The sequence below is a fragment of the Mustela nigripes genome, chromosome 2 (genome assembly GCF_022355385.1).
Source record: "Mustela nigripes isolate SB6536 chromosome 2, MUSNIG.SB6536, whole genome shotgun sequence".
NCBI lineage: Eukaryota > Metazoa > Chordata > Mammalia > Carnivora > Mustelidae > Mustela > Mustela nigripes.
Genome location: NC_081558.1, coordinates 61,003,916 through 61,027,365, shown reverse-complemented (window position 1 = coordinate 61,027,365; position 23,450 = coordinate 61,003,916). Strand labels below are relative to the sequence as shown.

The following is a 23,450-nucleotide window of genomic DNA, read 5'->3' as shown; positions in this document are numbered from 1 at the left end:
ACCCCCTCCCCCGCCGCCCACTCCGTGCTTCTTCCAGGGCTCCACCATCCCTATCAACCATGCCAGACCAAATTGCAACCTGACCTTGAGCAGAAAGGAGCCTATTGGGTGAGTCATAGCAGAGGGTGAATTTCTCTACACACTGGGTGCTTTTCATAGGGAATGTTGTGTGGCCACTCATCCCGTTTCTGCATATCTATCCTACGTCTGTTTATTCGACAGTCACTACATACTGGGCAGTTCAGGTGCTGGAGATACAGTGATGACCAGAGCCGATGAGAATGCCTATCCTCAGGGGACTTACATTCTAGCAAATGAAACAGCTTTCGTTCCCAAAGTACCTGCTCTGTGCCAGGCACTGTTGTAATGACTTTGTAAGTGTAATTTTACTTAATCCCATCAATAACCCTCCAACAGTCAGGCTTGTAGAGGGTGCACCTGAAAAATTTTATCTGGAAAGATTATAATGATGACTGTGCATCAAAACAAAGAACCAAGGAACAGGAACAACATAATAGAGAAATAGGCAAAGGATAGAAACTGGCACTCCAAGGGAGAAAGTCAAGTGTCCACTGCACACAGAACAGGCTAGGGATGGGGGAATGATTTACACCCAGCAGTGAGGCCCAATAGCCTAGGGAGAGAGAAGTCCCCTCACACTGCTTGGGGACGGTGGAGGGGCTCTACCCTATGAAAGGCAGCTTGCCATTGACTCTTCAGTCCCTAGATGCACCCCCGCCACACGGCATGGCTGTGAGGCTCACTGACAGGCGCACTGGGAGACCAGCCAGAGAGCTCTCCCAGCAGTTCTGCTGGGGCCGCTACAGCAGAACCCGACACAGCCCCCACTGAGCTCTGCTGCGTCCTTACCGGGCATGGTGTGCCGCTCTGCGAAGGTGTGGGGCAGAGCTAGGGGGACCCCAAGGAGCAAGCCTGAGAGAAACTTGTGTGAGGAAAGCACACCGAGGAATGTCCTCTAAAATCATCTAAGATGGGTGAGAGCCCCAGTGTGGTCAGCACCTAGCCAGCCTTCCCACATGCTCTGTGCCCCCAACAGTGTGGGGAAACCATGACCCACCAGCAGGGACCTCACATCCCCATGGATGGTGGTCAGAGCCACTTGGCTTCCTGGGGTATTTCAGAAGGAGAAGGGTTTCAAATGTCTCTTGGATCAACAGAAATGAGCACAGATGGACATACCAGGTCCTGAAGGACAAGCCTGCTGGTGAGGGAGGCTCCTGTCAGGAGAGTGGGCTGTGGACACAGTAAACCCCCTCCTGTAGCCCACAGAGAGGGGCAAGGCTGGGGGGAGACGGCACAGACTCCAGGGCAGGGGGCCCACCTGGCCTTTCCCCCAGAGGACACAAGACGGAGGGAGTACTCCAGGACAGCCCCCCACAACAAAGAACTCCCCAGCCAAGATGTCAGAGTGTGGAGCGAGAGTCCTGCAGAGCCGGAGTGCTTGGAGCCCCTTCCTCTGGCGCAGGCTATGGCAGGGGCCCAGGGCCCGGGTGAACACTGGCGCCAGGCACATGAGTCTGTGAGGTCACTGATCTTCCAGGTGCCTCTCAGGCTGTCCGTCCTGTCAGACTGAGGAAGACGCTGATGGTGAGCCTCCCAGAGAGATGGGGGGAGCAGGAGGTTTTCCCTATATCGGCAGGTGTATGAGTCTGCTAGGGCCATCGTAACAAAGTACCCAAACCAGGAGGCTCAAAGAGCAAGCATTTACTGTCTCGGCGTTCTGGGGCTGGAAGCTCTAGATACAGGTGTCAGAAGGTTGGTTTCTTCTGAGGGTGTGAGGATCTGCTCCAGCCCTCTCCCCTAGCTTCTGGGCTTTATCAGCAATCTTAGGTGTCTCTCTATCTTTGCCCTCATGCTCACATAGTGTTCTCCTGCAAGTCTCTCTTTACATGACCTTGTTTTTATAAAGGCATCAGTCATTTTGGGTTAGGCACCCCCCCATTTGAGTAAGACCTCATCTTAACTAATTATATCTGGAACAACCCTAATTCCTGGAGTTAGGATTTCAACACGTAAATTTTGGGGAGTACCGATCAGCCACGACAGTGGGACTTCCCTCGTGTCTTTTTTTCTTCGGAGCCTTCACAACCCTGATGACCTCACCCCCTTCCCTGGGAACACTCACTGTGCTTCCTCCACTGTCTCATGCTGCTGGGTGTACTGGGGGTGGGAGTGATTCTCCCAAACCCTCAGTGCACCCATTGCTCCCAAGAAAAGTGCTGTCGGTCCTGCCCTTAGCATTCGTCCACACTCTTCCCCTCGCCTGGGCTTAGCTAAGATGTCATCTTTTTGGGAAACGTTCTGATGGTGATGATGATCATGAATATGATGACGAAGAAAACAAGTCATGTAGCCTGTGCGGAGCTCTTGTGTGGACGGGCTCAGTAATTGTCTGACACTGATGAAGATAGAGCTCCGCATCTTACAGGAGTTAGGGGAAGGCAGGGCCACATGCTTGCTAGGACCACACGTGTCATCATTACGCCCCCCAGGACTGTGGGGCCTCCCCTTGGTGGAGACACTGCTTGTACTGATGGCACCATCTCTTAATGCACAGCAGGCAAGTCTTATCAGGACTCCCAGGCTGACTGCTTCCGTCTCTCCAGGGGACTCACCCTGGCTTCAAGCCTAGGAAGACCCTCACCCGCTTCCTCCTGGCCCACCATGTGATCCGACCCCTCTCCCATACCCTCTCAGACTGCCTGTGTGATCCTTCGCCTTCTCCCAGGCCCTGCTTGCCATCCCCTTCCCCATTGCCTGGTGTCACACCCTACTCAGCTGTCCCTAGGCAGGTCTCACAGCTCCCATCAGAAACTTCCCTGCCATCATGCCCTGCTGGGAAGAGGGGCTACTGCCAGATTGAACATACTGCCCCATCAGGGACTGGAAAGCCAGGCACGAGCTATCTCTCAGGGGACCTTTCGCTCCATATCAGGAAGCCTGGAGTGGAGTGGAGTGTTGTGGAGTGGAGTGAGCAGGGCAGAGCTGAGTGGGTGTCGGCTTGAGAGAGAGGACACCACTGGCAGGTGCACTCTGGCCCCCTGGCTGTGTGGAGAGACAGAGTCCCTCTTCTTTTGTATGGCAGGGTCTGTGGCATCATCATCCCCTGGAACTACCCCTGATGCTGCTCTCCTGGAAGACGGCTGCCTGCCTGGCCCCGGAAACACAGTGGTGATTGAGCCTGGTCAGGTGGGTGTGGGCATGTTCTGGGCAGGGCCTGTGGGCCGTAGAGGGTATTGGTAAGCACCCTATAAAGGAGACAAGTGCCCACCAGGGACTGGTTTCTCCTCAAGGAAGGAGGGGTACTGCTGATGAGGGCTGGCCTTCTGTGGGCCCCATTCACAGTCAGAGGCAGCAGGGACCAGTGGGGCTGTAGGCAGGGTCTGTTCTTTCAATGGTAGGATGACCGAGTCAGGTTAGCCAACCCTGAACCTATAGCTGCTTGGTGAGCAGTCAGGGATTTCTCCACAGGTGCCAGCACTCTGGGTTTGGGGCAGCAGAAACCGTGTTTGGAAACCCTTGTCCAGGCCTCATGCTCTGAGACTGGAGCCCAGCCCCTCATAGAGAAGCTATAGAGGTAGGACCTTGGGGTCACTCAGACAGTCTGGAAGGGCCTGAGCAGGGTCCTCCTGGGAGGAGGACACCCCCTGAATGAGCCTCAGCTGCACTGGCAGCCCCTCCCCTGCCTGCCCCCAGTGGTGTTAGGAACTGAAGGCGAGATGCTCCATCACAGGGCACTGGACAGTGTGCCCCGGAGGTCTCTTGCTCCCCTGGCTGCTTTGGAGCAATTTGGTTCCCAAAGTCTTATAATTTAAAAACCAACAATAACAACAGTTGAGATTTACAGTATTCACACTGAGTCAGGAACTTCTGAAGCTTTTTAATATACAACAAATTATGCTAAAAATGTGCATGTGTTTGCCTACTGAGCATCACAGCAACCCTCTGAGTTCACCCAGGAAACCACCTGACACTTGACCCGGATTTTACCCCACTGCCTAGCATAGCCCCAGAATCTAGATCAAGCTCTTTGAGATTTTCTATTGTGCTATGCAACTATTTTTAAAAGTACAGTCTTGATTTTCTGGATTGTGACCTAATAAACCATGCTGACAGATTTTGTTCTCAAATAGCACAGGAAAGTAATTTTTTTCATATAATGACATCTTTTATTTATTTTTGGTGACATTTTATGTTTTGATGGTTATGAAAGCAAGTAATCACAATAGAATATACAGAAAATTATACAATAAAGGTCACTTTTAAAAAATGTTTTATTTATTTACTTGACAGGGACACAGTAAGAGAGGGAACACAAGCAGGGGAAGTGGGAGAGGGAGAAGCAGGCTCCCCACTGTCCGTTTTAATGCTTCCATTCAGAAGCAGCCCCGATTAGCATCTTGATGTATATCCTTAAACTTTCACTGCTTGTGTTCACTCCTTTGGGCATTTATGTTAATTTCTCATTTGCTTCTTTAAACAGAAATGAGAAACATTTTCATAATGATTAAGAATTGCTTAATTGGGAATCTCTTTCTCTGTGAAATTATGTAAAGGATTGTCTATTTCCATATCTTCTGTACTGGGAGAATGGTTCAAGGGCCCACTGTGTATAATATCCAAATACCATTGTATTAGGATGTTTGATCAAATTCAAAACTATAAAGAAATAATAATAAAGTGACGACTTGTCTGGGGTCCCTCCAGCTCCAGGCCACGGGAGCAGTGACCAGAGGCACCAGGCGAGCTCCGAGCTGTTCTGTTGTAAACCAGTTAACTTCTGCAACTCCTTTCCCCAAAACATGCCATTTCTCTCTGCCTTCTGCTGGTTCAGACTCTTGTCTGAATACAGGGATCCAAACCACAGATGGCAGGCAGCAGCAAGTGGGAGACTCTTGGGCAAGGAGTGGACCACAGGGAGGGGGGTGGAGACAGTCTGCACTGGGAGTCAGGGCCTTAGTCCTGCCTCTGGTACTGACATGTGTGATGATCGTGGGCAAATCCTCTAGGGCCGTCAATTTCTTTCTTTCTTTCTTTCTTTTTTTATTTAAAGTCAATTAGACAACATATTTTTAGTTTTTGATGTAGTGTTCAGTGATTCATTTCTCGCATATAAAACCCAATATTCATCACGATACATGCCCTCCTTAATGCTCATCACCCAGTTATCCCATCTTCCCACCCCCTCCCTTCCAGCAGCCCTCAGTTTGTTTCCAGAGTCAAGAGTTCTCATGGTTTGTCTCCCTCTGATTTCTTCCCATTCAGCTTTCCATCCTTTCTCCTATGATCCTCTGTGCTATTTCTTATGTTCTGCATATGAGTGAAAGCATGTGATAATTGTCTTTCTCTGCTTGACTTACTTCACTTGGCGTTACACCCTCCTGTTCCATCCCTGTTGATGTAAATGGTAGATATTCCTCCTTTCTGATGGCCGTGCCATATCCCATAGTAGATATGAACAAGATTTTCTCTATCCATTCATCTGTAGGAGGGCATCTCAGCTCTTTCCAGTTTGGCTTTTGTGGACATATGGCCCTTCTTTTCACTACATCTGTATCTTTGGTGTAGATACCCAGTAGTGCAATTCCTGGGTCATAGGCTAGCTCTATTTTTAACTTCTTGAGGAACATCCATACTGTTTTCCAGAGTGGTTGCACCAGCTTGCATTCCCACCAACAGTGTAACAGGGTTCCCCTTTCTCTGCATCCTCGCCAACACCTGTCCTTTCCTGGCTTGCTCATTTTAGCCATTCTGACTGGTGTGAGGTGGTATTTCACTGTGGTTTTGATTTGTATTTCCCTGATGGTGAGTGATGTGGAGCATTTTGTCATGTGTCTTTTGGGCCTTTGATTTCTCATCTGCAAAAACAGAAGGTTGTACTTCCTGGTGAACATCCTAGAGATGCTTTGTGAGTCTGGTGTTGGACTGAACGTGAAATGATTCAGCACGAAAGGGCATTGAGAAGCACAGACGGCTCCGCAAGGGAGTGAAGCTCTTTCAGTCGTTTGTTTATTCATTCATTTACTCTTGGTGCTGTGTGTGGTTGGTTGGCCCCCATCTCTGCTCCTGTTCCTTGGGTTTCTTTCAGAGCACTTGTCATAGGTCATAATTACATTTTCATTTTTAGGATTTGCTGCCATAGTAGAAGACTCTAAGTGTATCTCTTTCAGCTAACAGATGCACCATGACACTTAGACCGTGAGTCTGGCAAATATTAGCCACTCAGTACTAATTTGAGGAGTAAAAGAAGAAGTGCTTTCCCCTCCTCTGAAGATTGCAGCAGTGAGTCAGCCAGCCTCCATCTCGAGGCAGCGCACTCCAGGATGGGAGAGTCGATGTGTGTGCATTTCATGTTGCCACCCGGCAAGTGTGGGCTTGCCTTCAGGGGGGTTCAGAAAAAGAGCTTGGGAATCCTGGGCAAGAAGATATCAGGCTCTGTCCAGGAAACTGGGACGGCCTCAAAGACGAGGAGGCACTTCAGCTGGCCCCGAGGTTTGGCAGGAGTTCAGTCTGAGCAGTGTGGAACCTCAGAAAGAGTAGTGTGAACATAGGCACGGCCCACGTGAGGGTCCACGGGAAGTTCCTTCTAGGCCATGCGATGTATGACTATGTTCTAGAAAGAGACAGGCTTCAAATGGATGCTCCCCACCCCAGATTGCGAAGGACCTTAAATGTGTGGCCGCAAAATCTCAACTTTCTCAGGTAATGAGCTGACAGCTCTTGAGGATATTTGGGCAAGCGGGTGACTTGGAGATGTGATGTCAAATGTGAATGTGAAGAACATGTATTACTTCTGGTGGACAGATGGGTGAGGGGCTAGTAAGGGCCCTGCTGAAGGTGGTGTCCATGAGCTGGAGAGGAGGGGACAGGCATGGCAGAAACATGGGGATGAGCAGGTTGGGTGTGGTGTTGAGGTGGGTGGGGGATGGGTGATAGGAAAGGGTTTTGGTTTTCTGGCAGAACCATTCACTGAGGCAGGAGGCTTGGGAGAGGGGTTGGAAGGAATGATCATGGAGGACTAACTGAGTTACATGGGAGTTACACGGAACCTGAGAACTCAGGGGAAGCTTGGTAATTATTAGTTTATCTGAGATGGGGAAAATAAAGAGTGGGGACATGGCTCCCTAGATGTCCCTGTTACCTACTACCATGCCGCACACCACACCCAAATTTAGTGGCTTGTTTCAAGCCAGTCATTCAGTTAGATCATCAATCTGCAGTTTGGGTAGGGCTTTGTGAGAATGGATGTCTGCTCTGTTGCTGTGTCTGCTGTGGTGGCTTGCTAACCACAGGCTAGCTCACTACATGACTTGACAGTTGCTGCTGGCTGTCCCTGGAATTGCAGCAGGAACACCCTTAGGGGGCCTCTCCATGTGACCACTTGGGCTCCTCACAGTGTGGTGTATGGGTTTCAAGCATGAGCATTTTGGGAAATGGGAAGCAGAGACTCAGTCTCTCATGAACCAGACTGGCTTGGTGTCTCTTCACAAATCAAAGGGAGGAATGCCCAAGATGGTTAGAGCTCATTATCACTGGCTCCAAGGAAAGGCTTAAAAATACCCGTTGAATGAATGAGTAAATGAATTGTGTGAGGACAGATGCAGAGAGAGGAATATCTGAGGCTCGAGGGAAACAGTTGTTGGAGGACGTTAGCTGGAGTTGGTGACGAGGTGGATGGGCTTGAGGAAGTCATTAGGATCTAGATTAGTGAGGAGCATGAACTGCAGGCTACTGGGATGGGATCTGAGTGTGGGATAGACTCTCCAACAGCTACCTTGCCCAAGAGGAACAGGAGCAGAAGTTGAGGCCCAGATCAAGGGCCTGGTCCAGGTGAAATCCTCTTGTGTCAGTAGGTGAGTGTGCTTCTGACCTTGGGCTTCTTTTGACTGTGGCCATGGCCTTTGTTCCAGCCAACCCTCAGGCCTGCCATTCCGTCCCTGGCATGTGGGGAGTACACAGGGCACCCCCAACAATAGGATCATTGGCAGTCTGAGTTGATGTTCCAGCCAATTCTCTGGGTTGGGGCAGTTAGCAGGCAGGGTTGGTCTAACCTTTGTAGTGGATGACAGTCCCTTTGGAAGCCTGTTTATCAGCCTGCTGGGCCCTTAAGAGAGAACAGGACTGTGTTTTCTCTGTGAACACAGCTTCTTCATAAGCCCATGAGCCTTTGGACTCCGAAGTGAAGGTGATCATAAGACATGGCTTCTTTCTTGGGTACCTGCAGCCCTCTTGACCTTGAGGAATGAACTCCTCAGGGACCTGTGGGGCCTGTTATACTGAGATTTCTCCAGGCCCTTCTCTGCCAAGAGTAGAAGCAGCCTGGAGAGTCGAGGCAGCCTGGGGTGCCTGTGCAGAGGTTGGCATTTGCGGGAGGCCTTCGGGGGAGCACACACTCTAGCACTCGCTTCTCCTGGTCTGTTTATGCCCTGGGATTGGCTCAGGTAATGCTGTATGAATTGCTGAGGCTTTGCTTTGTCTGCCTAAACATTTTTATAGAGTTAGTCTGTGATTTTAGACAATATACGTAAGTGAAGAAGAGAGAGTGCCCATAATCTCTGTCAACATTTTGGTGTGTATCTGTCTAGCACGTATGGAATCATACTATATGATGTAATTTTTAGTGTGTGAAATTAAGTTTACATTTAGTTTGGCAGCCTGTGGGGACATCCCAGCTAGTGTGGGTCTTTCTCAGTTCGACCCAGCATCTCCTTCCTGACGGCTGTCTCCCAGTCTCAGGATGAGGCTCGTGATGCCTCCTAGCTGGCCTCCACGTGCATGGCTCAGCAGACGGCACACTCAACCCTTATGGATCCGGGACAGGCCATTGTGTACTGGCCAGTACCATTAGAAAGCATTCACTTGGGGGGCTTGCAACGTGTATACCCATCTCTCCCACCTCAGAGCTTCAGCTGCTGCAGTAGTGTCTCATGCCTTCCCTAAGACCCTTCTGGGGTTACTGCGGAGAAAGACTCTGCCCTGGGTCTCTCCTTTTTGACCTTCCATGACTTCTCACAGAGCATGGGTTTCAGCCCTCCACCACATGGCATGTCCCTTAGTGCCGCAGGCTGGGAGAATATCCATCAATGGGTTGGGGGGTATCTTGGAAGAGTCCAGAAGATTCAGTGGCATGTGGGGGGAAGACAGGCTTGGGATTGTGCCTGACCATCAGTAGTGGGAGTCCAGGAGGAGGTCTGGCCAGAGGGCAGAACATCTTTCTGGACCTCTGTGCTGAGATAACATCTGTAAGGCTAGCAGGAAGAAAAAGGGGTGTCTTGGGAAGCAGGCCCAGAGCATACAGGGGGAAGGCTGTCTGCAAATCCAGGCCTTGAGCCATCCAGCTTTAGAAGACCCAGCAGCTGGGAAAACAGGAAAGATCCCCGGAAGACACACCTCAGTCCTTCTCCCCACTTTGCAAACATGCAGTGCCTCCCGTGTAGAGTGAAGTTCAAGGGCACTCAGGTTTGTGTGGCTCCTACGTGTGCACCAGCACCTCCCTGCTCATGGCCACTCAGTGGTTCAGGAGACAGCTTTGCCAGCACTGTTTCACAGGGTAGTCCTGCAACACAGGAGAGTGACCTGGCTCCAGCTGTTCCCAGGCTGCTGCATGTTAGGGCCTCAGGGCTTATGAGCCTGCAGCAAGGATGACCACCTGCAGGTGTGCCCTGGGGATGTCCCTGGCACAGTGGGCTGGCCCCAGGGGCACTGGCCAGGTGCTGGCTTTGTCTCATCTAGATTTGGGGCCAGGGGTCTGTGTTCTCTGTTTATGGGGTCTGGGTTTAGTCTGTCATTGGGTCCAGGGTTTGGCGCCCAGTAAGTGGCCAGAGTATCAGTTCTTTCTTTTTTCTTTTTTTGAAGAATTATCTTTTGTTACACAAGAAAGGAAAATATAAATTTTTCTCTTTTTTACAAAATAAATATCGCAGTTGAGGTAAGCCTTCAATCTCAGCTTATTTGTGGAGGAAGCCTCTATTATCAGGTCATGTGTGTCCTTCAGAGTTTTGGGGGTGTACCCAGGGGCATTGGCAGTGTTTTTTTTTTTTAATTTTTAAATTTTTAAATAAACATATAATGTATTATTAGCCCCAGGGGTACAGGTCCGTGAATCGCCAGGTTTACACACTTCACAGCACTCACCATAGCACATACCTTCCCCAATGTCCATAATCCCACCACCCTCTCCCGACCTTCCTCCCCCCAGCCCCCTGCAGTTGGTTTTGTGAGATTAAGAGTCTCTTATGGTTTGTCTCCCTCCCGATCCCATCTTGTTTCATTTATTCTTTTCCTATCCCTCAACCCTCCATGTTGCATCTCCACTTCCTCATGTCAGGGAGATCATATGATAGTTGTCTTTCGCAGATGGACTTATTTTGCTAAGGATGATACCCTCTAGTTCCATCCACGTCATCGCGAATGGCAAGATTTCATTTCTTTTGATGGCTGCAATATATATATATATATATATCTCACATCTTCTTTATCCATTCATCTGTTGATGGACATCTAGATTCTTTCCATAATTTGGCTATTGTGAATATTGCTGCTATAAATATTTAGGTGCATGTGCCCCTTCAGATCATTACGTTTGTATCTTTAGGGTAAATACCCAGCAGTGCAATTGCTGGGTCATAGGGTAGCTCTATTTTCAACTTTTTGAGGAACCTCCATGCTGTTTTCCAGAGTGGTTGCATCAGCTTGGATTCCCACCAGCAGTGTAGGAGGGTTCCCCTTTCTCTGCATCCTCGCCAGCATTTGTTGTTTCCTGACTTGTTAATTTTAGCCATTCTGACTGGTTTGAGGTGGTATCTCATTGTGGTTTTGATTTGTATTTCCCTGATGCTGAGTGATGTGGAGCATTTTTTCATGTGTCTGTTGGCCATCTGGATGTCTTCTTTGCAGAAATGTCTGGTCATGTCCTCTGCCCATTTCTTGATTGGATTATTTGTTCTTTGAGTGTTGAGTTTGCTAAGTTCTTTATAGATTTTGGACACTAGTCCTTTATCTGATATGTCGTTTGCAAATATCTTCTCCCATTCTGTCAGTTGTCTTTTGGTTTTGTTAACTGTTTCCTTTGCTGTGCAAAAGCTTTTGATCTTGATGAAATCCCAATAGTTCTTTTTTGCCTTTGCTTCCCTTGCCTTTGGCGATGTTCCTAGGAAGATGTTGCTGTGGCTGAGGTTGAAGAGGTTGCTGCCTGTGTTCTCCTCAAGGATTTTTTGGATTCCTTTCTCATATTGAGGTCCTTCATTCATTTTGAGTCTATTTTCATGTGTGGTATAAGGAAATGGCCCAATTTCATTTTTCTGCATGTGGCTGTCCAATTTTCCCAACACCATTTGTTGAAGAGGCTGTCTTATTTCCTTTGGACATTCTTTCCTGCTTTGAATGACAGCGGTTTTAATTGTTAGAGTGTATTTGGTCTTTCTGCACTGAATCGTACATAAATCAGACAGGAAGTAGCCATACACAGAGTAGGTTAGATGAATTCATTCATTCATCTGGTTCCTCATTTATTCACTCCACATATTTTATTGAATTCTTTTAAAAAATATTTTATTTTTTCAGTGCTCCAAGATTCATTGTTTATGAACCACACCCAGTGCTCCATGCAATACGTGCCCCCCATAATACCAACCACCAGGCTCACCTATCCCCCCACTCCTCCTCTCTGAAAGCCTCAGTTTGTTTCTGAGAGTCTGGTTTACCCTAATTCACTTTTCCTTTCTTTCTCCTAATGTCCTTCATGTTGTTCCTTATGCTCCACAAGTAAGTGAAACCATATGATAACCGACTTTCCCTGCTTGAGTTATTTCATTTAGCATAATCCCCTCCAGTCCCATTCATGTTGATGCAAAGTTGGATATTCATCCTTTCTGATGGAGGCATAGTATTCCATTTTGTATATGGACCATATCTTCTTTATCCATTTGTCTGTTGAAGGGCAACTTGGCTCTTTCCACGGTGTGGCAATTGTGGCCTATCCTGCTATGAACACTGGGGTACAGATGGCCCTTCTTTTCACTACATCTATATCTTTGGGGTGAACACCCAGTAGTGTAATTACAAAACAGAGATCAATGAGTTAGAAACTAGAGATACAGTAGAACACATTAACGAAACCAGAAGCTGGGACTTTGAAAGAATTAATAATGATAAGCCATTGGCCAAACTAATCCAAAAGAAAAGAGAGAGGACCCAAATTAATAAAATTATGAATGAAAGAGGAGATATCATGACTAACACCAAGGAAATAGAAAAGATCACCAGAAATCATTATCAACAGTTACATGCCAATAAGTTAAGCAACTTGGCAGAAATGGATACATTCCTGGAAACCTATAAACTTGCAAGACTGAAACAGAGAAATTGACAGCCTGCGTGGACCAATATCTAGTAACGAGATTGAAGCAGTGATCAAAAGCCTCCCAAAAAACGAGAGCCCAGGACCCAACGTAGTCCCAGGGGAATTCTACCAAACATTCTAAGAAGAAATAATACCTATTTTCCTGAAGCTGTTTCAAAAAAATAGAAACAAAAGGAAAACTTCCAGACACTTTCTAGTAAGCCAGCATTACCCTGATGCCTAAACCAGACAAAGACCCCATCAAAAAGGAGATTTTCAGACCAATATCCCTGATGAGTATGGATGCCAAGATCCTCAACAAGATCTTAGCTAATAGGATCCAACAGTTCATTAAGAAGATTATCCACCATGACCAGGTGGGGTTTATTTTGTTGAATTCTGTACCAGCTACTCTTGGGCCCTGGAGGTGCAGTGGTGAGCAGAAACAGGCCTATCCTTGCCTTCCTGGTGTCTGTAGCCTAGCAGATGAGGCAGGCACTCGTCCGATCCTCCCACAAACAAGTGTCCAGGAGCGGAGGCAGTGAACAGACATTTGCCTATGAAGAAAGAGGGAACGACTCATTCTTCCTATAGGGATCATAGAATCTGTAGTTATCAGGACAGCTGGAGTTGGACCTTAAAGGATACTCTAACAGCTTCTAGGATGACGTGAGAGACAGCAGTCATTCCAAGCAAAGGGATAAATGTGTGCAGAGATACAGTTGAGTGGGCATTTGCAAGGAGTGAGGAGTGGCACACGGCCATGGTCAGGGTGCTGGAGAGACAGTGAGGGGACTGGTTTGCTCTGCTCAAGTTGTATGCTGAGTACAGAGGAGTTGTCTGGGTGTTGGTGAGCCTTCTGTGGCAGGATATGCTGAGAGAAGGGGTTTATTTTTATGCTTGAGTCGGCAGATACTCGGATATGAGTCGAAAAGAAAGTGCTTGGGAATGGGCAAGCCTGCTGGGAGGTGGGAGGAGACTTGGGGTAGAGGATGCCAGCCTCAGGGGAGACCAGAGCCCAGGGAGGAGGGCCTTGCCAGGAACTGGATGGCAGACTGACCTCTCTGGATGGGATGTTGTGCACTGAAAGGACAGTTGCACAGGGGACTGGGGCTGGATGCTTCCAGAAGTCCGAGAGCTGCAGGAGGCTGCCGACAGACCATGGGAGCACCTCCTTGCCTGGGGACACAGTCTTCTTCTGAACTTTCAGGGGAGCGTGGACACCTCACTCCGTCAGAGCTGGGAATGGATTCTGAATGCCCCAGCTTTGCAGGAGAAAGAGAGCCATCAGCCATGGGTGCTCTTTGTCCATCTGAGCACCTGAAGAAGGCCTGACCCCTTTCACTTCAGGTCCTATAAGATGGTCTGTTGGGCTGCTTTGGATGACTCTTCTGGGCCCCTAGTAAGTGGATTCATACATCTTCAGTCTTAGGGAACAGGAACCAGACCCCTGGCCTCCTGTCTCCTAGCTGAATTCTAAAACTAAGAGGAGCCTTTAATGTGGGGATCACAGATATCTCTAGGGGCCAGAGAATTAAATTATGTCAGTGGTACCAGTGAGGTATTGAAAATTGGTGGAGGGGGCACAGGCAATCTAACTGTGAATGAATAGATAGGAATCATTTTGACTTCACAAATAAGATTTTTCCCTTCCAGTTTTTTTTAAAGGTATGTGCCCCTTTCATTCTTTTTAAATTTTATCTTATTTTTGAAGATTTTATTTATTTATTCAAGGTAGAGCGAGAGCGAGTGAGAAAGAAGAGGGAGAGGGTTAGCACAGGTGGGGAGGGACAAAGGGAGAAGCAGGCTCCCTGCTTCTTGATGTGGCACTTGATCCCAGGACCCCAGAATCATGACGTGAGCCAAAGGCAGATGCTTAACCAACCAACGACCCAGGGATTCTTTTTTTTTTTTTTTTAATTTTTTTATACTTGATAGGACCTGGATAGAGACATATTCTGTCTGTTTTGACAAATCCAGAGCCCATATGTGATGCTCTGGGGCCTTGGTGTCTCAGGGTCACCTGAGAATCACTGTCCCCAATAGAGCAAGGCCACTTCTCGGTCCCAGCTGGTCTCGCCAGCTCTCCCATTCATGAGAAATCTCCTAGCTCTGAAATTGGTGACTTGTTCCCTTTGCTAGAAACACATGGGCCACACTAAACACAGTGTGTTTGCAGGCTGGACCCAGCCAGTCAGCCTTGGACCTCAGCTTGGTCCCCAGTTTTCCCAGCTGCTGAAGGCCAGAGAAAGAAGGGTACTATCCTGAGGCCACAAGTGCTGTTCACTGAATAGTACTGAGAAATTTTCATGGCTTCCTTATTCTGCATTTAATTTAAAGCCATGTAAGAAACTACTTAGTCTTATTCATGAAAAATAACTTGCCACAACTTTGTTGGAGAAAATTTGAAGATGTGCCAATATGTGTACTTGGATTGATCTCCACTCTTTCCCCACCAGCACTGGCTCATGTTTATGGAGGTTAAAGATCTATTGACGTTGGTGCTACCCCTGGTGGGCCTGAAGGGGAACCTGGGAATGGCGCTGGCATCACGACTCTCCACAGCTATAAGTCAATAACTGAGCATCTGGGCCACCTGCCTCGGCAGGGATGGATCCATGGGCACCTCCCAGGCTCCCCTCATAGCTTGTTAGCCGGTGGGTTGGTCTCTGGAGAAATGAGTGTCGTGAGGTTCTGTTCCATCACGATGCTCCACCTGGTCACTCCTCCCAGTCTGCCAAACTCTTTTTCCACGGTGCAGCTGGACTGCTGGCAAGGGCCAGGTCCAACCCCGTGTACCCTTGGTTTCTGCTCTAGCCCTGGTGTCAGGTGCTGCTCTGGGTCCCCAAGCCAAGCTCCACACATTCACGTTGAAGCTGTAATGAGCAGTACAGGCTGGCTGGAGGGTTTGGGAGAGGAGAGAGAGGGTTTCAATAGACACGACACCCACCTCTGTTGGAGGGTTTTGTTCTCTAGAATGTCTCCTTGAATGTTCTATCAGCAGAGGGCTCTACTCAGGGCTCTGTGGCTCACACGGTCCTCACCTTGTTGCTTGTCCCAGCCCTCCTGGCTATCCTGGGAACTGACATTCTCCTTCTGTTACGCAGACTGGTCTCTCCCCTCCTGTGACCAGCATGTGAACCCGGCCTGTGGCAAGAGGAGGTGTGGTATGGCCAAGAGACTGAAAGAGGAGCAGTGTAGCTGGAGTAGGGCAGGCGAGGGGAGGGGGTGCCGGGAGAGAGGGTGAAGGGCGGTCAGCCCGACAGTGACCCCTCAAGAGCCACAACATAATCAGTTGGGCCTGTGCATGGTTCCTTATGTGGACAGGGTCTTTGCAGGTGTGATTCTGTGAGGGACCTGGGAGATGATCCTGGATTATCTGGGTGGGTCTCAGTGTCAGCACGAGGGACAGGGAAGTTTCAGAAGAAAAGGCCAGGTGAGAGAAGCCAAGGCAGAGAAGATGCTCTGCTATGGGATTGGAAGATGGAGGAAGAGCCAGGAAATGTGGCTCCACCTGCTGGAGAAGGTGAAGGAACACATTCTTCCCTAGAGCTTCCAGAGGCACTCTGAGTTTTGCCCCAGAAGACTCATTTCAGACTCAGCCTCCAGAACAGTAGGAGAATGTATTTCTGTTGTTTTAAGCCAGAAAATTTGTGATACTTTGTTACTGCAGTCATAGGGAATCAACAGGTAAGGCTGGATCACTTACAGACCCATAAGGACATTAAAATGTTTTAAGCAGCAGATAACATGATACAGACATGCACACGTATGATGTCATTGGTCAGTGGTCCTTGCAAGGTGGTTCTTGCCGCCTCTGCTGTGGTGGCATTTCACGTGTTAGCATTTTTATTTCATAGTGTTTAACTACATATTAAACATTCTCTGCAATGATAAAATCTTCATTCTAATTTGTTTAAAATACATAAAACATGAAGGGAAAACACAACTAGTGGTAGAATTCATCTGTCCAAGGAGAAGGTAGAAGGTAGAAGCCATCTGTCCAAGGAGAATACGATCATCATCATCACAGTAGAACTTTTGAAGGCACTTAACACCCCAATTTTTTGTTTAAATCACTGTATTAAGGTATAAATTAGTAAGGGGCACCTGGGTGGCTCTGTGGGTTAAAGCCTCTGCCTTCAGCTCATGTCATGATCCCAGGGTCCTGAGATCAAGTCCCGCATTGGGCTCTCTGCTCAGCAGGGAGCCTGCTACCTCCTCTCTCTGCCTGCTTCTCTGCCTACTTGTGATCTCTGTCAAATAAATAAATAAAATCTTAAAAAAAAGATATAAATTAATAAAATAAAAACTCACAAATTTTAAACATGCAGGTCAGTGACTTTTGACAGATCTGTGTCCCTGTGTAAGTACCATCCCAATTGAGATCTGAAACATTTCCATCTCCTCAGGAGATGTCTCCTCATGCACTGAGCCCAGCCTCTCAGCAACTCCTTCCTAGCAACCCTGATCCAGCTCTAGTCTCTATAGATAAGTTTTGTTTTCAACACAGATTCATGATTTTTTAAAAAAGATTTCATTTATTTATTTGACAGAGAGAGAGAGTGATCACAAGTAGGCAGAGAGGCAGGCAGAGAGAGACAGGAGGAAGCAGGCTTCCCGCTGAGCAGAGAGCCCAACGCAGGGCTCGATTCCAGGACCTGGAGATCATGACCTGAGCCAAAGGCAGAGGCTTAACCCACTGAGCCATCCAGGCACCCGACGCACATTCATGATTTTTAAAAATACTCTCAGTGCGACTTGAAATAGAACAATTTTTCTACATTTTGTATTTATTTTGTTTTATTTACATTATTTTATTTTAGCTATATTGTTCTGGATGTTTTAGATATTGTAATAAGCCAAGAAAAGGAAATAAGAGACTAGCATATTGGGAAGGAGAAAAACTCATTATTTGCTATCAATATATATGCCGTCTTGGAAAGATCTAAGCAAAGCAACTAGAAAACTATGAAACTAAATAAGCTTAATAAAGTGACCTGGTTTCAAAATATCTAGATGAAATTTAAAAAATATATATGTGTATTCACATACATAAATATGTATCTGTATACTCCTGTACACACTAACAATCATCCTTTGTGAAATATAATCAGAAAAGAGATATCTTTTAAAACATTAACTACTTTAAAACCTCTTCAGACTGAAGCCTCAAATGTTCAGGATCTATAGAAATAAAACAGTAACACTTTACAAAGGGAAATATAAATTTGGAGAGAGATACGAAGTTCCCGAATGGGGCAAGCCAAGTTGTAAAGTTATCAATGTTCCTTGTTTTCGTTTGTAAAGTTAATGAAGTTACTCTCAGTGTGCCAAAGGGAGTTACAGGAACAGCTGACAATATTACTTTAAAGTTGATCTGGACAAATAAACGAGTGAGAATAGCCAAGGAAATCTTGATAGGAAAAAGAGTAAAGCACACTAATAGTAATAATAATGGTGAAATTTTATTTCCAAGTATTAAAATGTAGTATAACACTATAGTAATTAAATTGCTTTGCAACCAGTATTAGTTTATTACACAGGAGCAGACCACCTAGAGGACTGCAGCAGCTAAGTCAGGTCCCAATGTTTAACATTTGGAAAGATTTCCTTGGATGTCACCAACTCAGATGCCTCTGGGGCTATGAAAGCAGTTTGAATGAGTCGAGCAGGTGTGACAGTAACTGGGCAGTAAGGAGTGGCACGGAATGTCATGCTACAGAGCATGCTCCTGGTGTGGAGTAAGTGGGGTCTGCTCATCTCCGGCCAGTTGCTGCCTGGCAATATTGGAGGTCTGGACTTACCTCAATGGACTTGTTAGGAGAAGCTGGCAATTAATTCAAGTTACTTTTTAAAGAGTATTTTCCTTTTTTAAAAATCATGTGCATAACACCCAGTGCTACACAGCTATTGAATCATTGAGCACTACATCAAAAACTAGTGATGTACTACTATAGGGTGGCTAATTGAACGTAATAAAATCAGTCAGTCAGTCAATTGTGTGGGTGTAGCAAAATAGATCTGCAGCTGTCCTCTGCCCACAGACCATTCTTTGTATCGAGAGTAGTTGGTTTCTCCCTCTGGAGATCACTGGGCACATCTTCCCGGTGAGGGGTTAATCTCCAGGGGACTGAGGAAATAGAATGGGGGCAGCCCACCCAGACTCTAAAGGAGATGGCCTTGGGTAGGCCCCATCCTCTGTCAGCCCCAGATCCTTGCCCTGCAGAGGTTGCTCAGCATGGCTTTTGTCGCTTGGGCCCTGTGGTCCTGGCAGGCTGGGCACAGTCCACTTCCTGTGGAAGCTGGGACCTCATCAACAAGCCCCAGGCCTGTTGCTCCTCTTTCCTCGCTGCTGTCCCTCATTTCTCTTCTATCTCCTTCCTTAGGGGATCCTTTCATTTTCTTGGATGTTCCAGTCTGTAATCTGATTCCTGTCACTTCCTAGGACCTTGAATGGCTTATCAGGATACCCCTCCCACAGACCTTTCTGTCACTCCCCTCCCTCCATCCTTCCTCCCCACCCCCTCCCACTGCCCAACAAATATATATTAAAATCCTACTTTGCCAGTCACACTTCCTTCCTTCACCATAAGAGATAGCTGTCAAGGTGATACCTCATTCCTAGTGTCTAGTTTACCTGTTCTTTACTTGTTCTCAAACAAGTTCTGTGGTAAAGTGGAAGGGAAGAAAGATAGATCCAGTGCTGAATCAGTCAAGGAAGGGTGCCTAGAGGACATAGACTTAAAAGAAGAGACAGAACTTAGAGACTGGCATTCTTTTGCTCCTCCCAGCTGTTGGTGGCAATCTGGTGGCCATTCAGACCAGCCGGATCTCCACCAACCTGCACATGTGGCACACTCCTGGTGTCCTCCCCCTCTGGATGAAACAATTCTGGCCTAACCCATGCTCCACTTTATGCATCTCAGGTGGATATGGTGTCTTCCAGAGGCCATGTGGCCATTTACTTTATTTTATTTTACTTCAATTTATTTTATTATTTTTAAAAGATTTTATTTATGTATTTGACAGAGAGAAACACAGTGAGAGAAGGAACACAGGCAGGGAGAGTGGGAGAGGATGAGGCAGGCTTCCTGCCAAGCAGGTGCTTCATGTGGGGCTTAATCCCAGGAAGTTGGGATCAGGACTTGAGCTGAAGGCAGATGATTAACGACTGAGCCACCCAGGCACCCCTATTTTAATTTTTTTAAAACAAAAAACAAATAAGGTATTCTTCAAGGATCAATTTATCCTCTATCTCCTTGATAAACTCTTCCCTTCTATCTTGCCCACCCAGCCCTCTCTTCTTTCTCTAAACTGTAATTTTTTTTTTTTAAAGATTTTATTTATTTATTTTACAGAGAGAAATCACAAGCAGATGGAGAGGCAGGCAGAGAGAGAGAGAGAGAGAGGGAAGCAGGCTCCCTGCTGAGCAGAGAGCCCGACGCGGGGCTCGATCCCAGGACCCTGAGATCATGACCTGAGCCGAAGGCAGCGGCTTAACCCACTGAGCCACCCAGGCGCCCCGCTAAACTGTAATTTTTAAAAAATTTTTATTTTTTTCAGTGTTCCAAGATTCATTCTTTTTGCAGCACACCGGGTGCTCCATGCAATATGTGCCTTTCTTAATACCCACCATGAGGCTCTCCCAACCCCTCAGCCCCTTCCTCCGCAAAAGGCTCAGTTTGTTTCTCAGAGTCCACAGTCTCTCATGGTTCGTCTCCCCCTCCGATTTCCTCCAGCTCACTTCTCTCCTTCACCCAATGTCCTCCATGTTATTCCTTCTGCTTCACAAGTAAGTGAAACCGTATAAGCATTGACTCCCTCTCCTTGACTTATTTCACTCAGTATAATCTCCTCCAGTCCTATTCATGTTGATACAAAAATTGGGTATTCATCCTTTCTGATGGAGGCATAATACTCCGTTGTATATATGGACCATATCTTCTTTATCCATTCATCTGATGAAAGTCATCTTGGCTCTTTCCAGATGTTTGTGACTGTGGCCATCGTTGCTATAAACATTGGGATACAGATGGACCTTTTCACTACATCAGTATCCATGGGGAAAATACCCAGTAGTGCAATTGCAGGGTCATAGGGTAGCTCTATTTTTCATTTCTTAGGGAATCTCCACACTGTTTTCCAAAGTGGCTGCACAAACTTGCATTCCCAACAGTGTTAGAGGGTTCCCCTTTCTCCACATCCTCTCCAATACTTGTTGTTTCCTGTCTTGTTAATTTTGGCAATTCTAACTTGTGTAAGGTTGATACCGCAATGTATTTGAATCTTCCTGGTGGTTAATGATGAATGAACATTTTTTCATGTGTCTGTTAGCCAACTGTATGTCTTCTTTGGTGAAGTGTCTGTTCTTGTCTTCTGCCCATTTTTTTTTTTTTAAATCTGATTATGTGTTTTTTTGGGGGTTGAGTTTGTGGAGTTCTTTATAGATCTTGGATATCAACCCTTTGTCTGTAGTGTCATTTGTGAATATCTTCTCCCATTCCATGGGTTGCCTCTTTGTTTTGTAGACTGTTTTCTTTGCTGTGCAGAAGATTTTGATCTTGATGAAGTCCCAAAGTGTTCATTTCTGCTTCTGTTTCCTTTGCCTTTGAGACATATCTTGAAAAACGTTGCTGTGGCCAGTGTCAAAGACGTTACTGCCTGTGTTCTCCCCTAGGATTCTGACAGATTTCTGCCTGATGTTGAGGTCTTTTTATCCATTTTGGGTTTATCTTTGTGATTCATGTAAGAGAATGGCTAAGTTTCATTCTTCTATATTCAGTTTTCCAATTTTCCCGGCACTATTTATTGAAAAGACTGTCTTTTTTCCACTGGATATTTTTTCCTGCTTCATCAAAGCTTAGTTGACCATAGAGTTGTGGGTCCATATCTGGGCTCTCTACTCTGATCCATTGGACTTTGTGTCTGTTTTTGCAGGCTGTCTTGGTGATCACAGCTTTGTAGTAAAGCTTGGATCAGGCAATGTGATGCCCCAGTTTTGTTTTTCTATTTCAACATTTCCTTAGCAATTCGGGGTCTCTTCTATTTCCATACAAATTTTAGGATTGTTAGTTCCAGCACTTTGAAAAATGTCAGTGGAATTTTATTTGGGTTGGCATTGAAAGTATAGATTGCTTCAGCCAGTATACACATTTTTACAATATTTCTTCTTCAGATCCTTGAGCATGGAATTCTCTTCCACCTTTTTGTGCCTTCTTCAATTTCTTTCATGAGTGTTCTGTAGTTCCTCGAGTACAGTCCCTTTACCTCTTTGGTTAGGTTTATTCCCAGGTATCTTATGGTTCTTGGTGCTATCGTAAATGGAATCGATTCTCTCATTTCTGTTTCTATATTTTCATTGTTAGCATATAAGATAGCAACTGATTTCTGTGCATTGATTTTGTATCCTGCCACATACTGAATAACTGTATGAGTTCTAGTAGTTTGGGGCTGGAGGCTTTTGGGTTTTCCATATAAAGTATCATGTCACGTGTGAAGAGATAGAGTTTGACTTCTTCTTTGTCAATATCAATACATTTATTTCTTTTTGTTGTATAATTGATGTTGGTAGGACTTCAAATACTATCTTCAACAAGAGTGGTGAGAGTGGGCATCCTTGTCATGTTCCCAATCAAAGTGGGAAGGCTGTCAGCTTTTTCCCATTGAGAATGATACTCATTTTGGGTTTTTCATAGACAGATTTTATGAGTTTGAGGAATATTCTATCTCTATACTTTGAAGAGTTTTAATCAGGTATGGATGCTGTATCTTGTCAAATGCTTTTTCTACATCAATCAGAGAGGACAATATGGTTCTTCTCTCTTCTCATTGATTTGTTCTATCACATTGATTGATTTGTGAATGTTGAACCATCCTTGCATCCCAGGGATAAATTCCACCTGGTCAGGGTGGATAATCTTTTTAATGTACTGTTGGATCCTATTAGCTAGGATCTTGTTGAGAATCTTGGCATCCGTATTAATCAGGGATATTGGTCTGAAATTCTCCTTTTTAGTGGGGTCTTTGCTTGGTTTGAGGATCAGGGGAATGGTGGCTTTATAGAAAGAATGTGGTAATTTCCATTCTGTCTCTATTTTTTGAAACAGCTTCAGAACAATAGGTATTATTTCTTCTTTGAATGTTTGATAAAATTCCCAGGGAAACCATCAGGTCCTGGGCTCTTATTTTTTGGGAAGTTTTTGATCACTGCTTCAATCTTGTTACTAGATATTGATCTATTCAGGTTGTCAATTTTTTCCTGAATCAGTCTTGAAAGTTTATAGGTTTCCAGGAATGCATCGATTTCTGCTAGGTTGCTTAACTTATTGGCATACAACTGTTGATAATAATAAAGGCTATGATTCTTTCTATTTCCTTGGTGTTAGTCATGATCTCCCCCTTTCATTCATAATTTTATTAATTTGGGACCTCTGTCTTTTATTTTGGATTAGTTTCACCAGTCGTTTATCGATCTTACTTATTCATTCAAAGGATCAGCTTCTCATTTTGTTCATGTGTCTACTATATCACTAGTTTTTATCTCATTGAACTCTGCTCTAGTCTTGATTCTTTCCCTAGTTATGTGTGGGGTTGGCTTAACTTGTTGATTTTCCAGTTCTTTAAAGTGTAAAGAGAGCTGGTATATTTGAGATTTTTCTTTTTTCTTTTCTTTCTTTCTTTTTTTTTTTTTGACTGAGGTTTGGATGGCTATGTATTTCCCCTCTAGGACCACCTTTGCCATATCTTATAGGCTTTGGACTGATGTGTCTTCATTCTCATTGTTTCCATGAATTGTTTAAGTTCTTTTTTTGATTTCCTTGTTGATCCAAACATTCTTGAGTAGGATGGTCTGTAGCTTCCAAGTGTTTGAATTGGTTCCAAACTTTTTCTTGTGGTTGAGTTCCAGTTTCAAACATGGTGGTCTGAGAATAATTGCAGAGAATAATCTCAATCTTTTGGTATCACTTGAGCCCTGATTTGTGGCATGGTATATGGTCTATTCTGGAGAAAGCTCCATGTGCACTGGAGAATAATGAGTATTCTGTAGTTCTAGGGAGGAATGTTCTGTATATATGTATGATGTCCA

At 45.9% G+C, this 23,450-nt stretch overlaps 1 protein-coding gene across 14 annotated transcripts in view; it reads left to right on the top strand.

Annotated features, from left to right (window-relative positions):
• LOC132011641 (cytosolic 10-formyltetrahydrofolate dehydrogenase-like) overlaps positions 1 to 23,450 on the top strand; it is a 123,503-nt gene that overhangs the window by 15,095 nt on the left and 84,958 nt on the right. For 12 of the 14 annotated variants that reach the window (XR_009402423.1, XR_009402424.1, XR_009402422.1 and 9 more), the window contains one exon: positions 3,107 to 3,210. Coding sequence is in view for 9 of the 14 variants with exons in the window: in XM_059390504.1 (XP_059246487.1) it covers positions 3,107 to 3,196 (90 nt within the window). In the remaining 5 variants the exon portion in view is untranslated. Of the gene's footprint in view, positions 1 to 3,106; positions 3,211 to 4,728; positions 4,890 to 19,722; positions 20,061 to 23,450 lie in introns of those variants that run through there. The other 2 variants (XM_059390505.1, XM_059390496.1) reach the window with 2 other exon arrangements.